The sequence below is a fragment of the Gymnoscopelus microlampas genome (genome assembly GCF_963454915.1).
Source record: "Gymnoscopelus microlampas genome assembly, chromosome: 5".
NCBI lineage: Eukaryota > Metazoa > Chordata > Actinopteri > Myctophiformes > Myctophidae > Gymnoscopelus > Gymnoscopelus microlampas.
Window position 1 is genome coordinate 18833987 of NC_139942.1, and position 21916 is coordinate 18855902.

General features: G+C 41.1%; 1 protein-coding gene across 1 annotated transcript in view; it reads right to left on the reverse strand.

Moving 5' to 3' along the window:
* Positions 1 to 21916, reverse strand: part of LOC311044979 (disco-interacting protein 2 homolog C-like) — a gene marked incomplete at its 5' end in the record, with an annotated part of 157113 nt that overhangs the window by 96389 nt on the left and 38808 nt on the right. Inside the window, 2 exons of the mRNA XM_084056787.1 lie at positions 3925 to 4035; positions 10462 to 10553. Of these exons, the coding sequence (XP_083912913.1) occupies positions 3925 to 4035; positions 10462 to 10553 (203 nt within the window). The remainder of the gene's footprint in view (positions 1 to 3924; positions 4036 to 10461; positions 10554 to 21916) is intronic.

Consider the following 21916-nt stretch of genomic DNA (forward strand, 5'->3'; position numbering starts at 1 on the left):
ATGTAAGAGGAAACATTAGGAACTTATTGCTGCATGAGGCCCATTGTTTTCAACCATAAAACTGTTGAATTGTTCGTGAGAGGACCAGGAAAATGGTCCTCACGGCATCTAATTCTCATATTTGGTCCTAACAAGTATACACACACACACACACACACACACACACACACACACACAGAATTGAGTCCATATGTTTGCGCCTGAGTCCTTCCAAACAACATTAGATTGTATTACATCGCAACAGCTGTATTAACCCTTTCAATCCGGGAAAGCATCCGTGTCATTTTAAGATTTCTTTAGCTATTAAAAAAATAGCAGATATACAAGCGAATAGCGCGGAGCTTGTAGACCTGCAACAAAAAAAAATCATCTTGAAAATGTGTACATATCTTTGAACGTATATATTTTTAAGCGAACCTTTGTAAAATATTTTGTTCCAGGGACCCCCCAGAAGCAAATATTTGAGTTACTAATGTTCGCTTAAAAAAAAATACATATTCAAAGACTTGGCACACATTTTCAAGATTTTTCAAAAATAGCAGATCTACAAGCTCACAGCGCGGCACTCGGTGCCGCGCTATGAGCTTGTAGATCTGCTATTTTTGAATAGCCAGAGAAATCTAAAATGCCGTATTTCGACGCGTTCCTGGTCTTAATGGGTTAAAAAGCAGACCAAGTATGACTAAGAGAAAAAGGTCTCAGTGCAGACAGATGTCTCTCACTCGCACTTCAACCGTGTCATGAGTCATGACTAAAGACGCGTATTCTGATGAATCATTAAGCTTTCAATATATGGCTCCTTTATCTTGATGATTTGCGGTTTCGATACAGTTCCCTCGTTGATGAGCTATGGCTGCGTATGATACAGTTATACGAGGCCTCTCTTGGCCCGAAACGCAACTTTTTTCCTTTTCTATGTTTCCTTTTCCTCTCATTCCATTTCTCCCTTCGTACAAGTGTGACTTGGACCCCACCCAGAGCACCTCGTACTCACACGCACATACACACACACACACGCACGCGCGCGCACACGCACACACACACGCTCACACGGAGCATGCCAGTTTTGGGTCGTTTTTTTCTTACAGTTAATGTTTTGTTTAGTCGTGGTTTTAACCCATTCAATCCGGTAACCCATCCGTGCCATTTTTAAGATTTCTTTGGTTATTCAAAAATAGCAGATCTACAAGCTCATAGCGTGCTACGAGCTTGTATATCGGCTATTTGTATTAAAAAAAAAATCTTGAAAATCTTTGAATATAATATATTCATTTTAAACTCAAATCTTTGCCTCTGGGGGTCCCTGGAACAAAATATTTTTTTAGATGGGGGTCCGTGGACAAATACATAATCCTTTTGGGTGGTCCTTGTCAGTTTGAGAACCACTGATATTATAGCAACATACGTTTAAAAAAAAAAAGCTGTTAGGATTTAGAAGACATTTGAGAATCCCCAGAAGCAAAGATTTGAGTAAAAAAACATTTCTTTAAAAAACATATAAATTCAAAGATTTGCACAAATGTTCACGATTTTTCAAAAATAGCAGATCTACAAGCTCATAGCGCGGCACTCGGTGCCGCGCTATGAGCTTGCAGATCTGCTATTTTTGAATAGCCAAAGTATAAAATAATGTCTATTAAAAAAATCTAAAATGACACAGATGCGTTCCTGGGCTGAATGGGTTAATAATATAGTTTGTTTGGTGGTGAATCATGGTGAGGTAGTACAGTTCACAACGGCTGCTTTGAATTAGAGGAATGCAACTTTCCGTCTCTCCGTCGGTGCTCTGGTGTAAACGTCGTAACGCCGACTGACATAAGAGGACTGGAATAAATCACACACACACACAAACTGCTGTCCTAGCTTTGGCGTCGGGACTTGAAACCTGGGAATTAGCCTCCTTTCTCTTATACAGTCGCTGCGTGTCAATATCTGCCTTCAACTGCATCTTTCTGCCCGTCTCTCACATGCATGTACAGGTACGGTTATAAATTATTAGTATCTATGCGTCTATATCTATATATCTATGGTCTATGTCGTCTCTGTCGGGTGGAAAATGTTAAAAACTGTAACTTTTTCTAGATTCAAAACTTTTGAGCCGTTACCATTCCGGATTCAAATTCCGGATTAAGGTTCAAAAGTAGCAAAAATAGAAAAAAATAGCAGATCTACAAGCTCTCAACGTGTCACGTTGCAGGCTGTGAAGTCTAGAGGGTTAAAAGTGTGCTGGAGCTCTCGTCCCTATTAAAACCCCACAGGGAGAATCATGCAAAGTTCACCCCTGGTGGGCGAACAGGGCTAAATCAAAGCACACCTAGACATTTTAACAGTCAAGTCCAGATTGATGGCTTCATGGCTGGACATCACGGATACACACAGAGAGGCCCAAACGCTGGCGGTCGAAGCAGGTGTGCTGTACTTGATAGAGCAGAGGAATGGTGCAAGGAGGCTGATGAAATGTGTGATTTAACCCATTAAGACCTGGAACGCATCTGTGTTATCTTTAGACTTCTTTGGGCTATTCAAAAATAGCAGATATACAAGATCATAGCGCGGCACCGAGTGCCGCGCTATGAGCTTGTAGATCTGCTATTTTTTTTTTACCGTGGAAAATGTGTGCAAATCTTTGAATATATGTTTTTTAAAGCGAACATGTTTAACTCAAATCTTTGCTTCTGGGGATTCTACAAATGTCTTCTAAATCCTAACAGTTTAAAAAAACAAACTTATTCTGCTATATAATCGGTGGTTCTCAAACTTTTTCATGTCAAGGACCCCCAACATTATATGTGCATGGCCGAGGAGACCCATCTCAAAATATGTTGGTCCAGGGAGTCAGGGACACCCCCAGAAGCAAAGATTTTAGTTAAAAATGTTCGCTTTAAAAAATAAAAAATAAATATATATTCTAAGATTTGCACGCATTTTCACGATTAAAAAAAAAATTGCCAAAGAAATCTTAAAATGACAGAGATGCGTTCCCGGTCTTAATGGATTAATGGCAGCCACATTATGGTCTGTATTGGCATTGAAAAAAAGGTCAGGCTGTGGTACTGCTGCTGTTTCAGGCGGCAGGGCTCCAAGGGGAAAGTTGCTGTAAAAGTTGGAATTAACACCATCCGTCTTTCTACCCGGCCGTTAAGAGCTAGGGGGGGTGTGTATGGTTAAACCCTCCACTCAGTTTAACCTCTTGTGGAGTGTTTCTCACCAGGGGAGATATTGTGCTTTGAAATCATAGACCGTAAAAAAAAATAGGGACGGCGTTACGCCCTTAGACTCTACAGGCGGTAAATGAAGCCTTTATCTTTCAGCAATTTCAAATCCGCCATCTTCCTACATCCTATGCACTCGGAAATGAATGCTATTGGTTGGGACCATATAAGGGAAACCGGGTAGCATACGATAGGCTCTATGCACAGCAGCCATATTGGACAGAAATTGGGCCCCTTCCTCGCTTCCTTCACAGGTGTTACCAATGACACTAATGAAGGCTCTGTTCCATTTAGTGTAGCACGGTGGTTCTCAAACTTTTTTAATTTCAAGGACCTCCATAACTCTGAGAGTGTACAAATGGAACCAAATGGACCCGGGAGGGTCCATTTGGTTCCATTTGTACACTCTCAGAGTTACACCCTCTCAAGGAACCATGAGGGTCCCTGGACCACACTTTAAGACCCACTAGTATTTCTAGTGAGCCAACATGCACAATATCAGCACCCTGACTCTGTTTGACCAGAATGGAACAGAGCCTTCATTAGTATCATTGGTAACACCTGTGAAGGAAGACAGAAGAGACCCAATTTTTCTCCAAAATGGCTGCTGTGCATAGAGCCTATTGACTGGACTGGAAACTAAAGTAAATATTAGTTGCCGGTGAAGATCAGTTGGAGGGTGTGCTGTATATTTAACAGAGTGAGAGCTTACCTTCCTGCTGAGTGGAACTTCTATGGGCACGGGAACCACTTCCGCCAGCAGGCAGCCATAGAAGGCCGTCATGAAGGCTGCGGGGTCGTTGTTGGGGTACACTAGCGCCACCTGTGGATGGGAAGACAAACAGCAATCATGTTAAGAGTTCAAATGATCCCTGAGTGGAAATGTACTATTTTGATTGGGGGGGGGGGTTAGCATTTGTTAGCATTTAAAAAGAAAAATGGTGTTTTATAACTTTTTTGTTTTTACTAAGGTCTCACACACATGCACGTCTCTCTCTGTCAGATCTCAGAATCACATTTTCAACACAAAAATAAATAAAAACAAAACTGCCAATATGCTGTATGAAAGAACTGGGTCATTTTGGGGTAAGTTAGTGCACTGGCTTTGATTCGTTTTAATTAAAATTCTCTGGTTTGATTGATTGATTGAATATTTTATTAGACGGAAATGTAAAACAGCACGAGTTCAGTCAAACACTTTGTCTAATAGGATAACACCAAAAAAAGTCCTTGCGGTCTTGTTTCCATTGGGGTCCTAGGTATTCAATTGTCCACAAATCATCCATACTGTATATCTGTTCTCCATTTTCTCTTCAAAACATTAAAGGAGAGATCCGGACATGTTAAGTGTTATCTTTGATGTGTCGCTAATCCCTCACCAACATTGAAAGGGACGTTGAGTTATTCCAGAGAGTCCCCTGTCGTCCAGTCTGGCGACCCCCTCCGTTGGCATAATGGGAGCCCGTGGAAGAGTGAAAATCGTCTATTATAACCGATGCAAAGTTTGTTTTTTCTCTACTACTGCTCATCGTGGAGTCTCATGATACTCAAACATGCACTGAATGTCGCGAACGAGCTATCGTTCGTGCAGAACGAGATGACGCTGGTTGCTTGTTTCTTCCGCAGACGCCAGGTTCTGTGAGAGACGATTTTCACTCTTACACGGGCTCCCATTATGCCAACGGAGGGGGTCGCCAGACTGGACGACAGGGGACTCTCTGGAATAACTCAACGTCCCTTTCAATGTTGGTGAGGGATTAGCGACACATCAAAGATAACACTTAAAATGTCCGGATCTCTCCTTTAAGTCCAATGTGTCTCTCTGGTAGCCCGCCAGCCAATGGCATCACACAGTCTCTGGAAGCCAGCCAATGGCATCGCACCGTCTCTGGAAGCCAGCCAATGGCGTCAAAGCGCACTCTTTTATCAGCAGCGTCTCCATGCAGGACCACATGTGGCTCCAGCTGCATGTTGCTGACTGAATGATGATAACACACTGCACTGCTCTAAGTGCTGCTTAATAGCCGAGTGTGCGCGCGTGTGTGTGTGTGTGTGTGTGTGTGTGTGTGTGTGTGTGTGTGTGTGTGTGTGTGTGTGTGTGTGTGTGTGTGTGTGTGTGTGTGTGTGTGTGTGTGTGTGTGTGTGTGTGTGTGTGTGCGCGTGTGTGTGTTCCTTTGTCTGTCTTGTGCACTCATGCTGTTTATGTGGTGAATTGAAACTAGCTCCTTTAAACCTGTACCACAAACCAAGAGGCCCAGCCCAGCTGTGAGTCAGAAACGTGAAGCTTGTGTGTGCGTGTGCGCGCGCGCGCGCGCGTGTGCTTGTGTGTCTTTAGGGCACAGATAGTTGACGCTATAAGATAATGTGCACCTCCTCAATGAATGGGACAACATAATGATAATTATCTGTGCGGGTGTGTGTGTGCGTGCGCGCTCAGTCTATGAGCTAAAGTGCTGCTCGGTGAATAGAAGTCCCAGTATAATGACTGTCTAACAGGGCCAATGTTGACAAGAGCAGGTTGTGTTCAGTGGATCGGGTTACATGAAGCTGATACCAGAGCAGTGAGAGTGGAGAGAGAGCGGCGAGGTAAACAAAAGACAGCTTTGTTTGTTATGTAGGCTGTTGAGATTCAAGTTTAGAGGTGAAAAGCTGCAGGTTCACCTTTGTGTTCTTCATGTGTTTTTTTACGGCTATTTCGATGTGTCTAATTCTCTCTTTTTTTCATCTTTTTTATTGAACCTCTAAGAACAACCTGGCCAAGTAGGCAGCAATTTGATTTAATTTGATTTGATTTGATTTGAAAGTACCTTAAAGGATATACACCATGAATTCAAAAAATAATAATAATAATTAATATCATATTGTTTATGTCCCTCAAACGTTTTTCAAAAGGTTTGAGCCTAAATCAAGCCTCAGATATACTCATTCCAACTAACTTCTCTCTGGCTTATAAAGCACTTTCACCTGCAATACCACATTGTCCTGTTTGGCACGGGGCGCTATTGTATGCCAGTTTGTATGCAGGTTCTGTGTGGAAAAAGTTTATAAAATATATATATATAAATAAACTGAAAAACGGGAGGTATTGCAAATCAGTTTGGCCTGTTTTGAGACCAATTTACAGAAAACCCCAGATTTGCTGTGAAAGCCTGAGTGTTCAAACTGGGGTATTTTTGGGGGTAGAAGAGGGGTAGGGGAGACCAAAAACACACAAAAAAGAAGAAAAAGTAAAAATGCATGGTGTAGTCCCTTTAGAAAATGACAAGCGTACAGGTTAAAACCATCAAGTATAAAACACACAAAGACTTATCTCCATTGTGGTCCTCACAAAAAACATGACTAATACAACAAAGTACATTAAATAAACACTTTTCCTAACAAGAAACATCACATATCAGAACACAGAAACATAAAAACTAAACAAACCCTAATAAAATTCTAAAACTCCCTACTCAACCATGCTTTTGTTGACTGTTTAAAAGTTCTCAGGTTTAAAGTCAGTGATAAATATAAAAGTTGCACATGATAGCAACAGTTCAATCGAGCACAAAGTCAAAATCCGGATTACACAGCAGTCCCAGAGCGACATTCAAAATTAGACTACATTTTAGACTGAAGACACCGGAACCTGTTTTAACCCATTGAATCCAGGGACACATCTCTGTCATTTTAGATTTATTTGGCTTTTCAAAAATAACAAATCTACTTTTATGCAAATCTTTGAACATATATTTTATAAAGCGAACATTTGAATAAATATGTTGTTCCAGGGACCTCAAGAAAGAAAGATTTGAGTTACAAATAAAAAATATAAATTCAAAGATTTGCACACATTTTCACGATATTTTTTAAAAATTGCAGATCTACTGTACAAGCTCATAGCGCGGCACCGAGTTCAATTTTTGAATATCCAAAGAAATCTAAAAATGACAATGGTGCGTTCCCGGATTGAATGGGTTAACGCTATATAAATAAACTTCTCTCTCTCCATACCAGCCAACACCCCCCCAAGTATCACTTTTCAATGCAATTAAAGCCCGTTTTTATCCCCAGATCTTCCCCACCAGCCAGAGAGAGAGAGACCTCCCTCACTAAAACTCATTACTGGAACCAATGTGCAAGACAGATTTCCCTTGTAAAAAAAAATCTAAAATATCCAACAACCCCCCCTCCCCCTGCATGTCTCATTATAGCTTCAATAAAACCACTGGTTTCTAAAATAAAAGGAGGGTTTACAGTACAGTAATTATAAAGGCAGAAGCTTCCGGTTGGGAGGAGAACACACTGACTACAGGTCCAGCTTGGACTGGGTTTAACTGGAGGAGTAAGGTGGCAGCACATGGAGGAGTAAGGTGGCAGCTATAACCATTATTTTTGATACATTGGCTGATAGCAGATCTACAAGCTCATAGCGTGGCACCGCTATGAGCTTGTATATCTGCTTTTTTTGTTTTTATCTTGAACATTTGTGACTGCTACTGGTCAAAAGTGCCTCATGTCGCCAGGTGACAATCAGTAGATAATGGAACATTTAGATCGATTTTTTTTTTTTGTGTTTTTTGTTTTTTTTCATATTAACACAGTTCGAATGTTGAAGAAGGCTTGTAATGCAAAAGCTAGTCGTTTTAGAATCCTTAAATGGTTACATTAGTATAGCAAAGTAGGCTGCTTTTTTGCGAGTTTGTCTGTGTATTTTGGGGGTGGAGAGACACTTGGCCGAGATTTAGCATAGTGGTTTCGATTGGTCGCTAGCGAGGCATTGTACTCCGGTTTCACTGCCTGAGCCGATGGTCTGAGCGCGCAAGAGCCAGTGTTGCCAGGTATTGTTGTTATAAGTTAGCCCCCAAGATTTTATTTGAAAATAGCAGATCTATAAGCTCCAGTGGTGGAAAAAGTACTCAAAGTCTCTACTTAAGTAAAAGTACCAATGCTGCAATATAAAAATACTCTGTTACAAGTAAAAGTCCAGAATTCAACATTTACTTGAGTAAAAGCACAAAAGTATTAGCATCAAAATGTACTTAAAGTACCAAAGTAAAAGTACTAAATATTTGAAAATAGCTGATCTACAAGCTCACAACGCGTCGAGCTTGTAGATCTGCTATTTTCAAATAGCTGATGTATACAATAAGGAGGGTTAAAATGCTCATGTGGCCCATAGTCGCTTATTTTGGGCTTTTTTTCCTAGACCTGGTTGCTTATTTCTCTCAGAATCTGGCAACACTGGTCTCTGGAGTTATGGTGTTGTTGTTTAACTTTAGGACGGTGCATAGCGAAAGTTGCTCTGATCTGCCCACCAGAAAGGATTATTCATTAATTTTCCTCCGTTTGTTTGATGACCCCCCCCCCCCATTTTGAGCTATACCAACCTTCTAGCTAAACAGGCCGCTCGACGTTCGTTTGTATTCCACAACGTGTAGCTATGCTAGATAGCATAGCCTCGTTAGCTCGTAGTGGCGAGTGTCTTGCCTGAACTACAGCCCGTACATCTACATAAACGTTCAGATTTCAAATATAAAGTGCTTAACCCATGGCCACGGATGTTACAATTATGTACGGGCCCACATAAGTACAGGTATCTTCTGTATTGTTCAATAAAAAGCATTTTAATATGATCGGTGGCCATTTTATCCATTTGCTTTCAACTACGCGACCGCATCGGTTGGGAGGTGTATTGCACTCTGATACATTATAACTATGAGAAAATGGCCGCCGATCGGATCAAAATGCCTTTTATTGAACAATACGGAAGATACAGATACTTACACCCACCCGAAATCAAGTGTAACATCCGTGGCCATAATGTAAGCACTTTATATTTTAAATCTGAACGTTTATGTAGATGTACAGGCTGTAAATGAACAAAGTGCAAACGCCATGTTGCAGTTCAACAAAGACGTCACGTCACGACGACGTGAAGCTGTTTGCAGTGGTGGAAAGTAACTAAGTACATTTACTCACGTAGCCTACTGTACTTAAGCGGTGCGACGCATTGTGAGCTTGTAGATCTGTTATTTTCAAATATTTAGTACTTTTACTTTTGGTACTTTCAGTACATTTTGATGCCAATACTTTTGTACTTTTACTCAAGTACATTTTGAATTCTGGACTTTTACTTGTAACAGAGTATTTTTATATTGCTGTATTGGTACTTTTACTTAAGTGGAGAATTTGAGTACCTTTTCCACCACTGCTTATTTGGGCTTGCTTTCAAGATTCTTTTTGAAAATAGCTGATTTAATATGGCTCAAGTGGTGAAACTGGTCGTTTCTTTTGGGCTTGTTTTCATAGACTTCATAGCTTTCTCTCACAGAACAACACCAGCAACTGGATTTTATCAATACATTGACTTACATTGGCTATTTGAAAATTGCCGATCTACAAGCATGCATTGTGAGCTTGTAGATCTGCTATTTTTAAATAAATATTTTATTAAATAAATTATGATGATGATTACTTATGCCTATTTTTTAGAACACAGATCCTCTATGGGGGTCCCTGGCACTAAACAGAGTGGACAGCTGAAAGGTGTCAATGGGGGAGTGATTAGAGGAGTGGCTAGGCTGAATAAATTACCCATTGTTCACGCCCATTACCTGGAGCTGAGAGGTCCTCTGAAGTGACAATTCTTTTGGAGGGATTATCTCAGTTTGCACTATTATAGTTAACCAGATTCAAATGAACACATCTTCTTCAAATATGTTCCGATTTCAATGAATGATACATCATATGAAAGCCTATATTCCGTACTTTAATAATACGTAAAAATGTAAAAAAATGTAAAAAAAACAAAAATGAAAAATGCCAACATGCGGCATAAAGCACTGTACCCAGTCACATTTGTGCAAATCTTTGAATACTTTTTTTTTTCTTCTTTGCTTCTGGGGGGGGGGGGGGGGGGGGTCCTGGAAGAGAACATATTTTGATGGGGATCCGCGGCCAAAAACATAATTTTGGGGGTCCTTGACATGAAATGGTCTGAGCACCACTGATATAGCAACAATAGTTTTTCAGAAAAATGAAGACGTTTGTTGAGACATTTGACAGTTACAAAAATATATATATATTCAAAGATTTGCACACATTTTCACGTTTTTTCAAAAACAGCAGATCTACAAGCTCATAGCGCGGCACTCGGTGCCGCGCTATGAGCTTGTAGATCTGCTGTTTTTGAATAGCAAAATAAATCTAAAATGGTTAATCACATAGGATTTTTTTTCTCTCTCTCTCTCACTGCTCTTCCACTCACCCGATCTCCCGGCCTGACCAGTGGCTCCTGTTTGCTTCCCAGTTTATGGAGGAGGTTGTAGGTCACCTTCATGCTCCTGGACCACAGTTTACCTGCAAGAGAAACACCACCAGCCACGTTATACATACACTGTAGAGTACATGTCACATAGGAAACAACACGAAACATGGTTACACAGAACTCCTCATCCGTGCGGGCTTATAGTAGTCAATGGGCCTCGTTTATAAAAGGTAATTTTATAATAGAAATGCTGTCCCTATGACCCAGAGGAAAGAAGAACGATCCTGTTCTGTCAGGATGTGTTCCTTAAAAGGCACCTAACGCACACAAGTCAAATTACAAGTAGAAGATAACATTGATTCACTCCAAATGTCATAGACACTGTACTACTGTTAAAGATAGCGTCTTTCTCGGGGTGGAAACCTCTAATTATGTCCGAAACTGTTACTTTTCAGGATTCCAATTAAACGCTATCGAAAGTAGCAGATCGACAAGCTCGAAACGCGGTGCGAAATGTAGATCTGCCACTTTGTATACTTCTGTGTGATGCTGTAGTGTATGATCAAGTAAGGGGTTAATTTACGAAAAAAACACGAAAGTTAAACTATGGAGATTACGCCCGACAGCAACGATATGTGAGTGAATTTCAATCACTTTTAAAGGTACAGTACGTGCCTAATACGGTATATCCTTGTCTTTGAAAATGACTGTATCATATTCTTTCAGCCGATAACGGACGGATCAAAGTCAAAACAACACTTCCATAAAGGAGGCCTAATGAGAACCAAATGACCACACTGACATCACACTCAAGTCCAAGTACACTTCCAGCTCTGAACAAGGTGAGACGCAGTGGTGGAAAAAGTACTCACATTTTTTACTTAAAGTATCAATACTGCAATACTGTAGAAATACTGTACAAGTAAAAGTCCGGAATTCTAAATGTACTTAAGTACCAAAAGTAGAAAGCACTCATTATGCAAAATGTCCCATTTCACAAGTTTTCAAATGTATAAAATGTATTAAAACATTTTTGAAAATAGTCGATCTACAAGCTCACAATGCGTCGCATCGCGACGCATTGTGAGCTTGTAGATCTGCTATTTTCAAATGGCCCGAAATGTATATAGGGCTGAAGTGGTTAATGTATGTTTTGTAATAATAATCAAAAAGTAACTAGTAACTAAAGTCTTCAAGAATTGTAGGGGAGTAGAAGTAAAAGTACTGAAAATTGGAAATACTCCGTGATACATACTACTTCTGTGACTACTTGAACATCTAAGATAAATTGAAACATCTCTGGCACTGGGACCACGTAGCCAGAAATAATTCTGGCACTCAATACGTCAAGTACTTGAGTAAATGTGCTCAGTTCCTTCACACCACTGCAAATGACCACACCGACATCACACTCAAGCCCAAGCATATACCTTCCAGCTCTGAACTAGGCGAGGCGTGACTGAGGGCGGAACCGTATGTAGACCCATTACACGGTTTTCCATTACGACCCGAGCAAAATCCAAGCGATGCCTCATGCATTTGAGGTGGAAACATGAGCATGGTGCAGAGAGACACCGTACTCGCCGCAAAAAAAAAAAGACGTTCAAAAGGATAATAGACAGAAACCACAGCACATCAAAGAAACACGACGGGGAAGTCGTATAGAATACATAGGAGTGAAATTACAGAAGGTGAAGTATTGTAGTGTTCCATCTGGAGGGCCTCGCTCAGATTTCCTCAGTATTTTCAGGACTTCAGCGCGGCTAAAAAAGCAACCCGAACCTCCGTTTTTTTGAACGGCGACCTGACCCCGAACGACACGTACCGTACCGTTTATTATGGGTCTCGTATTGGCTGTAAAAGGTAAGAATTTATTGTTCGTCGTCTAAGATTTTACTGGTTTATTGTTGCTGTCGGGCAGAAACCTCTTATCTCCATATTTGTGTTAGTTGTACATCATATTAGAACGTCACGCAATAGCATTTAAAGTAGCAGATCCGCAAGCTCGAAACGCGGCGTGAAGCGACGCGTTTCGAGCTTGTAGATCTGCTACTTTTGCTGTTTTTGAATTTGAAACCTGAAAAGTAACAGTTTTGGTACATATGAGGTTTCAACCCGACAGAGACGATAGAAAAAACAAGGCAAAAAAAAGAAAAAAAAAACTGATAAAGTATACAACAATGCAAAGAAAGAAGCGACAGAGTGCAGTGTGTTATTTAAAGCACAGAAATTAATAAACAAATCAGTAAATAAAAACCGGTATCGGTTTGATCCGCGTGTCTGTGCCTGTGGGGTTAGCGGCGTGGGGGGTTGGGCGGGGGGGGGGTCCCGATCCCCTCATTAACCGCATTAAACCCTGACAATGAATGTCATTTCCCTGCTATATGTTTTCCTATAATTCAGGCAGACAAGACGCTGATATGGAGCATCGTCGATGGAGCGTTACCGCCTTATCGTTCTGCATGCCAAATGGGGGCCGCTTGATTTTGATCAGAATGAATGAACGTGGAGAGGCCCCGGCCGCCCGCGAGGAACACGAGCTGGAGACAAAAAGAGGGAAAGTATGTCTTCTCTCTTTTTTTTTTGGTCCAGGAGCACAGTGGCTTGTGGGTATTTGGAGGCGGAACAGACGAGTGCTAGTGGAGTCCTCCTGTTTTATTTGGGGGTTTTGGCTGCTTCCTATGTATCGGCGCTATCGGGCAGAAAAACCTCATATCTCTGAATAAGTAATGCTCTTGCTTGCTCACAAACGACAGTAGAGTAAATGCCTGATTTACACTAAGTTGCGCGTCGTGCGTTGCACCAAAATTACACGCTCACGACACGTCACAGCAGGTTGCGGGGGGCTTGTAGATCGGCTATTTTTGGTGCACGCGGCTAAGTATAGGCATGACGGTGCCCTTGAGCCAGGCATTTAACTCTAGCCCTGTGCAACAGTGTAGCTCAGTGGCAAACAGCGGAATATTGTGGTTGTACTGGACAGCTCCCAGTGGTTGACAGTAGTAAAATGTGGTTGTTCTCAGAGGTGGAAAAAGTACTCAAATGTTTTACTTAAGTAACAGTATCAATGCTGCAATGTAGAAGTACTCTGTTACAAGTAAAAGTCCGGAATTCAAAAAATACTTGAGTAAAAGTACAAAAGTATTGGTTATCAAAATGTACTTAAAGTACCAAAAAAATAAGTACTAAAATGTTTGAAAATAGCAGATCTACAAGCTCACAACGCGTCGCAATGCGACGCGTTGTGAGCTTGTAGATCGGCTATTTTCAAATACCCTATAGAGCGTCGCAGTTCCCGCCCACTTCCTGGTGCCGGAAGTAAATACTCAATGCATTTTTCCCATTGACTTTTACAAAGATATTTATATAAATTAATTTAAGCCTAGAATCAAGCTATCCAGGATCCTGGTGAATCATGACCATAAAACGTTTGATTCTGTGAAAAAAAAAATTTGAAAACGGCAAAACAAAGGGTAGTTATTAAATATAGTATATCATATCATTAAATATAAAATTTTAAAAAATCACAGAAAAAAAGGTTTTATGGTCATGATTCACCAGGATCCTGGATGGCTTGATTCTAGGCTTAAATTGATTGATATAAATATTTTTTGGAAAAGTCAATGGGAAAAATGCATTGAGTATTTACTTCCGGCATCAGGAAGTGGCGGAACTGCGACGCTCTATAGGTATAAAATAGGACTAAAGTGGTTAATGTATGTTTTATAATGAATAGGGGTGTAACGATACGTTTTAACAACGATTCGATACCTATCACGATACTTGGTTGTCGATACGATACATGACCGATACAGGACAGGTTCATTTAGAACGATACGATTCGATTCAATGATTTAAAATCGATATAGTAACTATCTATTTACCCAAAAATTCTCTGTGAAAAATGGATACTGGATATAAACCCCTCTTTCTCTTTTTTCTTCTTAAAAGTACTTAGTATTGATATCATTGATTATTTGCATTGCAAAACGATTTGATACGATACAAAGTCAAACGATACGATATTTAGCTGTTTGCCTATCGATATAGTAGATCGTTGAAAATTCAAAACGATTTTTCGATGCAGTTACTATATGTTACTCTGTATATTACACCTCTAATAATGAATCATTTGTATACAATTATGTACAATTGGAAATACTCCAGTAAAGTAAAAGTAACTCAAAATTGTACTCAAGTACAGTACTTGAGTAAATGTACTTTAGTTACTTTACACCACTGGTTGTGCTGGACAGCTCCTGCAGTGGCCGACAGTAGTAGAATGTGGTCGTACCGGGCAGATTATCACTGTCAGGTTTTTAAAAAGCCTGTGTGTTGAACCCATTAAGACCTGGAACTGTGTCATTTTTAGATTTGAGCTAAAAAGCATTATTTTACACTTTTGGCTATTCAAAAATAGCAGATATACAAGCTCATAGCGCGGCACCGAGTGCCGCGCTACGAGCTTGTAGATCTGCTATTTTTGAAAAATCGTGAAAATGTGCGCAAATCTTTGAATACATATATTTTTAAAGCGAACATTTTTAACTCAAATCGTTGCTTCTGGGGGGTCCCTGGAACAAAATATTTTGATGGGGGTCCGCGGCCAAATGTACATATCATTTTGGGGGTCCTTGACATGAAAAAGATTGAACACCACTGATATAGAAACATACGTTTTTCAGAATACTGTTGAGATTTAGGAGACATGTAGAATCGGCTTCAGGTCTCAATGGGTTAAGTCAGCGTGTGGTGCCAGTTGGTGAACATGCCACCCTGCCGTCTGTGGGATGAGTACGGCGTGCCTGGTGTCGTGCTGGGCACAGCGTGAGCTCCATTCTCCATGTGCCCACACTCTGCCAAGCCCAGCTCTGCACCGCCTCATCCTCACTGCTGACTGAACTCAGAGAGCGTTAGACATATTTACTCTCTCATGGTCTCCCTATTTCGGGGGCTGACCGCTCGGCGAAAACAACAGCGTTGATTTTGTCGGCTAAAACCGCGACGGAAAATGTCCGTCGACTACCTTTTTTCGCTGACGAAAAACTAAATAAAAAACGAAATAACAACTAAGCTATGATGACTAAAACTGAGACTGAATATATTGACAATTTCGTCAACAAATAAAAACTAGACTAAAATGTTAGTGAGGGACTAGTGGAGAAGAGATCCAGTAGAACTAAAAGACAAGTCATTTTATGTTTGGTTGCGCTTGGGTGTTGCGCTCTGAAAATAGCAGATCTTCAAGCTCACAACGCGACGCGTTGTGAGCTTGAAGATCGGCTATTTTCAGCATGCAACCAAGTGTAAAATCAGCCAAAATGCATTTTAGTCGACTAAATCAACTGTAGATTTAGTCGACTATAATCTTATGATATTTAGTCGACTAAAACTCGACAAAAACTAAAACATTTCAGGTGACTAAAATATGACTAAAACTAAATGGAATTTTATTCAAAAGACTATGACTAAAACTAAATAAAAAAATGCTGTCAAAATCAACACTGCAACAGATCTCTGGGCTTGTAGATTAGATATTTTCGGCAAAGAGATTTGGCGTAGAGGGGGAAAAGGAACGTACTGTATAGAGCCGGTGGGACTCAGCTGGTAAGAGTGCATACCACATAAATAAAGCTATAAAGTCCTTTCTGGTGCAAGCCTGGGTATGAATCTGACCCAGAGGGTCTTTGCTGCATGTCACCCCCCCCTCCTTCTGCCTTTCCTATCTCTCTGTTCACGCTCTCTATCTAAATAAGACAGAAAAACACAAATATTGAGGATGTTTTACACAGTGTGGGGCTTGGAGGGGTAATAATAACGTTTGCACGACGATGTCATCACGATGCAGGAGGCAAAACATTATGCAAGATGCAAATACAGACGAGTAAGCTGTAGATATTAACCCTTTGAGACCAGGAACGCATCTGTGTCATTTTAAGATTTCTTTGGCTATTCAAAAATAGCAGATCTACAAGCTCACAGCGCGGCACTAAGCTTGTAGATCTGCTATTTTTGTGTGTGTATATGTGTTTCAAAGCAAAGATTTTTAACTCCGACATACGTTTTTTTCAAAAAACTGATTTAGAAGACATTTGTAGAATATTATATAAAAAAAAACATGATTTACAAAAAATAGCAGATCTACAAGCTCATAGCGCGGCACTCGGTGCCGCGCTATGAGCTTGTAGATCTGCTATTTTTGAATAGCCACAGAAATCTAAAGTGACACAGATGCGTTCCCGGTTCGAATGGCTTAAGCACTTCGACATGTTGCATGTATAATGTTGTACGCTTATGCATAAATACATAAATACATACAGCACGTATATAAAATCTGAGCAATAACACATTATCAGCTCTTATAGCCAACCGTTTTCTTCTAGAACCTTCTACAGTCGTTTTGCTTGCTTGTTTTTGGGCTTTCTCCGGGGGCTTAGCAGCACTAGAAGCCACAGCCCCCTCGTGGCCCTCTCTCTCTTCGACTCGCTTCACTCGCGGCACAGGGACAGTCACGCTTCCGTGGACAAAGGGTTTGTTTAACCCATTAAGACCCGGAACGCATCTGTGTCACTTTTTCATTTGAGCTAAAAAAGCATTATTTTACACTTTGGCTGTTCAAAAATAGCAGATATACAAGCTCATAGCGCGGCACCGAGTGCCGCGCTATGAGCTTGTAGATCTGCTATTTTTGAAAAATCGTGAAAATGTGTGCAAATCTTTGAATATATATTGTTTAAAGCGAAACTTTTGAACTCTATGCTTTGCTTCTGGGGGGTCCCTGGAACAAAACATTTTGAGATGGGGGTCGGCGGCCAAATACATATCATTTTTTAGGGTCGTTTGGGGTTTGATAATAGGCCTGAGCAATACAGTGTACTAATGATTATATTGATATTGTGGTATGAGGCTACATGATTATTGTCTGATATCATATCATCATGATTTGGCCATCTCCTGCTTTAAATCACTTAAGCCCTATTTTATACGTGTTGTGAGCTTGTGGATCTGCTTTTTTCACTATTTTATGGGGGGGGGGGAGCTATTATTGATCGTCACAATACGATATCGCCACAATATCGAGGTATTTGGTCAAAAGAATATCATGACACCATGACACCATATCGCCCAGTCCTAGTTTAATGCCTTGATCAAGGGCAGTGTTGGCAGTGTGTTGTAACACAGGCCAACCTCCATAGTCATCATCAGCTCACTCCTCTTCCTCCTACGTAAGCCAGCATGTGTGACTAAAAAGGGCGACTTGTCCTGCTGATGACGCAAGGCGTCCAAGGCCAACAGCGCCGGCTCCAATCTAGTCAGAGCTGCATGTGTTGTGCGTGCAGCGCCAGGAACGCGTGCAAGATTCACCCCAACTGTGTCTGACTCATTCCGGCAGATCTGACTTGTTCACAAACAGTGGTGTAACGTAACTAAGTACAATTACTCAAGTACTGTACTTCAGTACAATAGGCTCTATGCACAGCAGCAATATGATCACTTCCTTCACAGGTGTTACCAATGATACTAATGAAGGCTCTGTTCCATTTAGTGTAGCACAGTGGTTTCCAACTCTGAGAGTGTACAAATGGAACCAAATGGACCCTTACGGGTCCATTTGGTTCCATTTATACACTCTCAGAGTCACACACCTGTAAGGGGCCATTTGGAAGCCCATGAGGGTCCCTGGACCCCAACTTTAGACCCACTGGTGTAGCAGAGTGTTTCCAGTGGGCCAACATGCAACAATATCAGCAGCACCCTGACTATGTTTGACCAGAATGGAACAGAGCCTTCATTAGTAGCATTGGTAACACCTGTGAATGTCTTCATAATATGGCTGCTGTGAATAGAGTCTATTTTGAGGTATTTCTTTATCACAGTCCAAAACCGCTTACTTTTCAGGATTCAAATTCAAAAGTAGCAAATCGAGTGGCTTTCGTGTGACACTCTTGTATGAAGAAGTTGGGCATTCATTTACCAAAAAAAACATGGAGATGCAAGGTTTTCTGCCTGCCTTGTATTGTGTAGCACTTAAGATACTTTGTCAAGTAGTGCTACAGTATACTCACCATATCGTCGGTGTCCAGGACGAACCAGCTAACTCCATTTTCATCTTTTCTTTTTTTTTCATAAATCAACGCTATTGAACACCCTTTAGGTCTGTGTAAAAAATCTAAACATTTGAACCAATGAAAAGTATTAAAAAGCGCCTCTGACGAAAACTCCCAACTCCATTGGATCCTCAAACTGTCCGTCAAAAACAAACAACTCCCCCCTCTCCTCTACAGCGCTGCTTTTCAACAGCATGAGTAGAGCGCGCTGCGCAGTGAGCCAGCATTTCTGTCGCGCTAGTTCTACTACCTCTTTGCAGAAGTTATTGTAATATTTAAAGTCCTGTTTATTATTGTAGGCCTATATAATAAGTGGCATGAAGCATCAGGGCATTAATTCACACGTTGTTGTGATGCATTGTGAGCTTGGAGATCCATTGTTAGCTTTTGAGAATTTGTACCCTTTTGAAACCTCTCCCTCAGCAGCGAGTGGAGCTACTGTTGTTTGGACACCTAACTCCACTTCAGCTTGATTTCTGCTCGTCTCAAACTACTAACTCCACTTGCGCTGGGTAAAGTGTTGATTTACCCGCGATTTGGGTACAGTGTTGATAATATAATGACACATGCAAGTATCTGACAATATATAAAGTCACTATACCAACTTTGATGAGGCAGTATTGCTTTGTTTTAAAAATATAAGGTTTTCTTCATTTCCTGAAAAACGTATATTTAGTTTTTTCGTTTCCTGAACAATGAGCGTTTTGGAGTTAGCAGTTTCGCGCTGGACAGCAGAGATATGCAAGCTCATAATGTATTGGGATGCGATGCATAAAGTCAGCATATATAAGTCACCCGACATGCACCTCACCTCCAGCCCCCCCCCCGCCCGTCCCTTCAGGTCCAATAAAGTGATAGTGCTTTGTTGAATAAAAGCCTGTATTAAAAAAAGTCTCTTGGAGACAGCCGAGACTCATTAGGAATACAAATACTAGTGCTTCAGCCAATTATCCGGGGTTATCTGCAGTGCACGTAGCAGCAGGGGGGGGGGGGGGGGGGGGGGCGGGGGGGGGGATGTCAGCTCTGTCAATTCTACTGCGTACCTCTGAGACTATTATGGAGGATGGAGAAATACAGCCCCGGCAGACGGAAACTAAACAACACTGTCCTTGATGGCAGGCATCAAAGAGAAGACAGCCCCGATAAAAGACAGAGAGAGAGAGGTAGGGAGAGAGGTATAGAGAGAGAGAGAGAGAGAGAGGGAGGGGGAACAACGCAAGGTGAAAGAGAGTTTGAGATTGAAGTTGAGATTTTAGCACTGCACGCAAGTGTTGCACGGCACGCAAACACACACACACACACACTAGGTATGTACGCGCGCAGACACACACACACACACACAGGCGCGGCTTCACCAGTTATCCTGCGTGTGCACGGTGGAGTCTCCTGTTCCGTCTAGACATTTCACAGTCCGCTGAGCTTCTATCTCCCCATCATAAGCTGCTACGGCTCTCATCACAAATCAGCGGGCGCGCGCACGCGCGCGCACACACACACACACACACACACACACACACTGTACATCTGTACAGTTTTGGCACTAACATGGAGATCAGGGTCCATTTCTGCAAGGTTACGGTCGGTCACATACGTGTGTGTGTGTGTGTGTGTGTGTGTGTGTGTGTGTGTGTGTGTGTGTGTGTGTGTGTGTGTGTGTGTGCTGTAGATAGCAGGTTATTTTTAGACAGATTCTAGGTTGGTTGTTTACCTGGTATCCTATAGTTTCACCAGATGATTATTTTTTATAGCACATCGTTTACTTTAGACTCATTTACTATACACTGTACTTCTGCCTTTGATGCATGTGATTATAACCTTGCTAATCGTGAGTCGTGTGTACATAATATGTGTGTGCGTGCGTTTCTGTGCATGTGTTAATAAAGAGTCGCAATCATTTTAACCCCTTCATCCATATTTTATACTTTGGCTATTCAGAAATAGCAGATATACAAGCTCATAGCGCGGCACCGAGTGCCGCGCTATGAGCTTGTAGATCTGCTATTTTAGAAAAATCTTGAAAATGTGTGCAAATCTTGATATATATATATATATTTTTTAAAGGCGAACATTTTTAAACACAAATCTTTGCTTCCGGGGGTCCCTGGGCACAACATCATTTTCAGGTGGGGGTCCGCAGGCCAAATACATATACATTTGTGTGTGTCTGTGTGTAGAGACACATGCACACACACACACGTGTCTGGGGTCCCTGTCCTGATGATGTCATTCCGTTCCCCCGCTACAGCTCATGTTCTAAAGTACAGCAAAAGGAAGACAAACTCCCTGCTGGAACCAAAGCCTTTTTCTCCACTGGCTGTTTGGGGGATAGAATAATCACGTGGATATATGTGGCCCTCTCTGATGCTCTGCACGGCAACAGGAGATCCCTCGCTTGCTGGGGGGCTGAAGATAGGGTCTCTGTCAGGGTGGAAACCTTGTATGTCCACAACCATTCCTTTTCCAAAAAAAGGTATTTGTACTTTACTTGAGACAATTTCCAATACTTTTACTCCACTACATCTCAGAGGCAAATATTGTGCTTTTACTCCACTACAATTATTTGAAAACTTTAGTACCTAGTTACTCTTCAGACATACATTATGCTATTATGAAACATACATTAACCACTTTAGCCCTATTTTATACATAGGCTGTTTGAAAATAGCAGATCTACAAGCTCACAACGCGTCGCATCGCAAAATATTTGTGTAAATATTTTAGTACTTTTACTTTTGGTACTTTAAGTACATTTTGATGCCAATACTTTTGTACTTTTACATTTTTAATTCTGGACTTCTGGACTGGAAAAAAAGAAAGAAACAAACGTAAAAACTTAGAGATACAAGGTTTGTGCCTGACGGAGTCGATATGGATGTGAAAAGGGGGGTTAGGGACATAAGAGATGTTCTCTCCTGTGGTTGAGGAATGCTGACGTGTGATCGGAGAGAGCTGGAGATGAGAGTACTTAATGACTGATATACTGAGCTTTTTCTTGGATTCTGAGCTTTCTAGCCGTTTGCTATATTTTGCGTCTTTTATATTTAATCTAACATCAGCTCTGCCTTACATGATAATGACTCTATAGGCTCACAGGAACGCCTCTGACCCGGACTTCTAAAACGGAAATTCTGCAACGATATGAACTATACAGTGGTGGAAAGTAACTAAGTACTGTACATGTACTGAAGTACTGTACTTAACTCTCTCAGTGCCAGACCCCGAGTTATCCCGAGTTTTTAATGTATACCCTCCCTGCCAGAACGAAAAATCCTGAGTTAAAAAAAAAAAAAAAAAAAAATGTTTTTTTTTTTTTTTGAAAAAAAGTGTTCAGAACCCAATATATCATT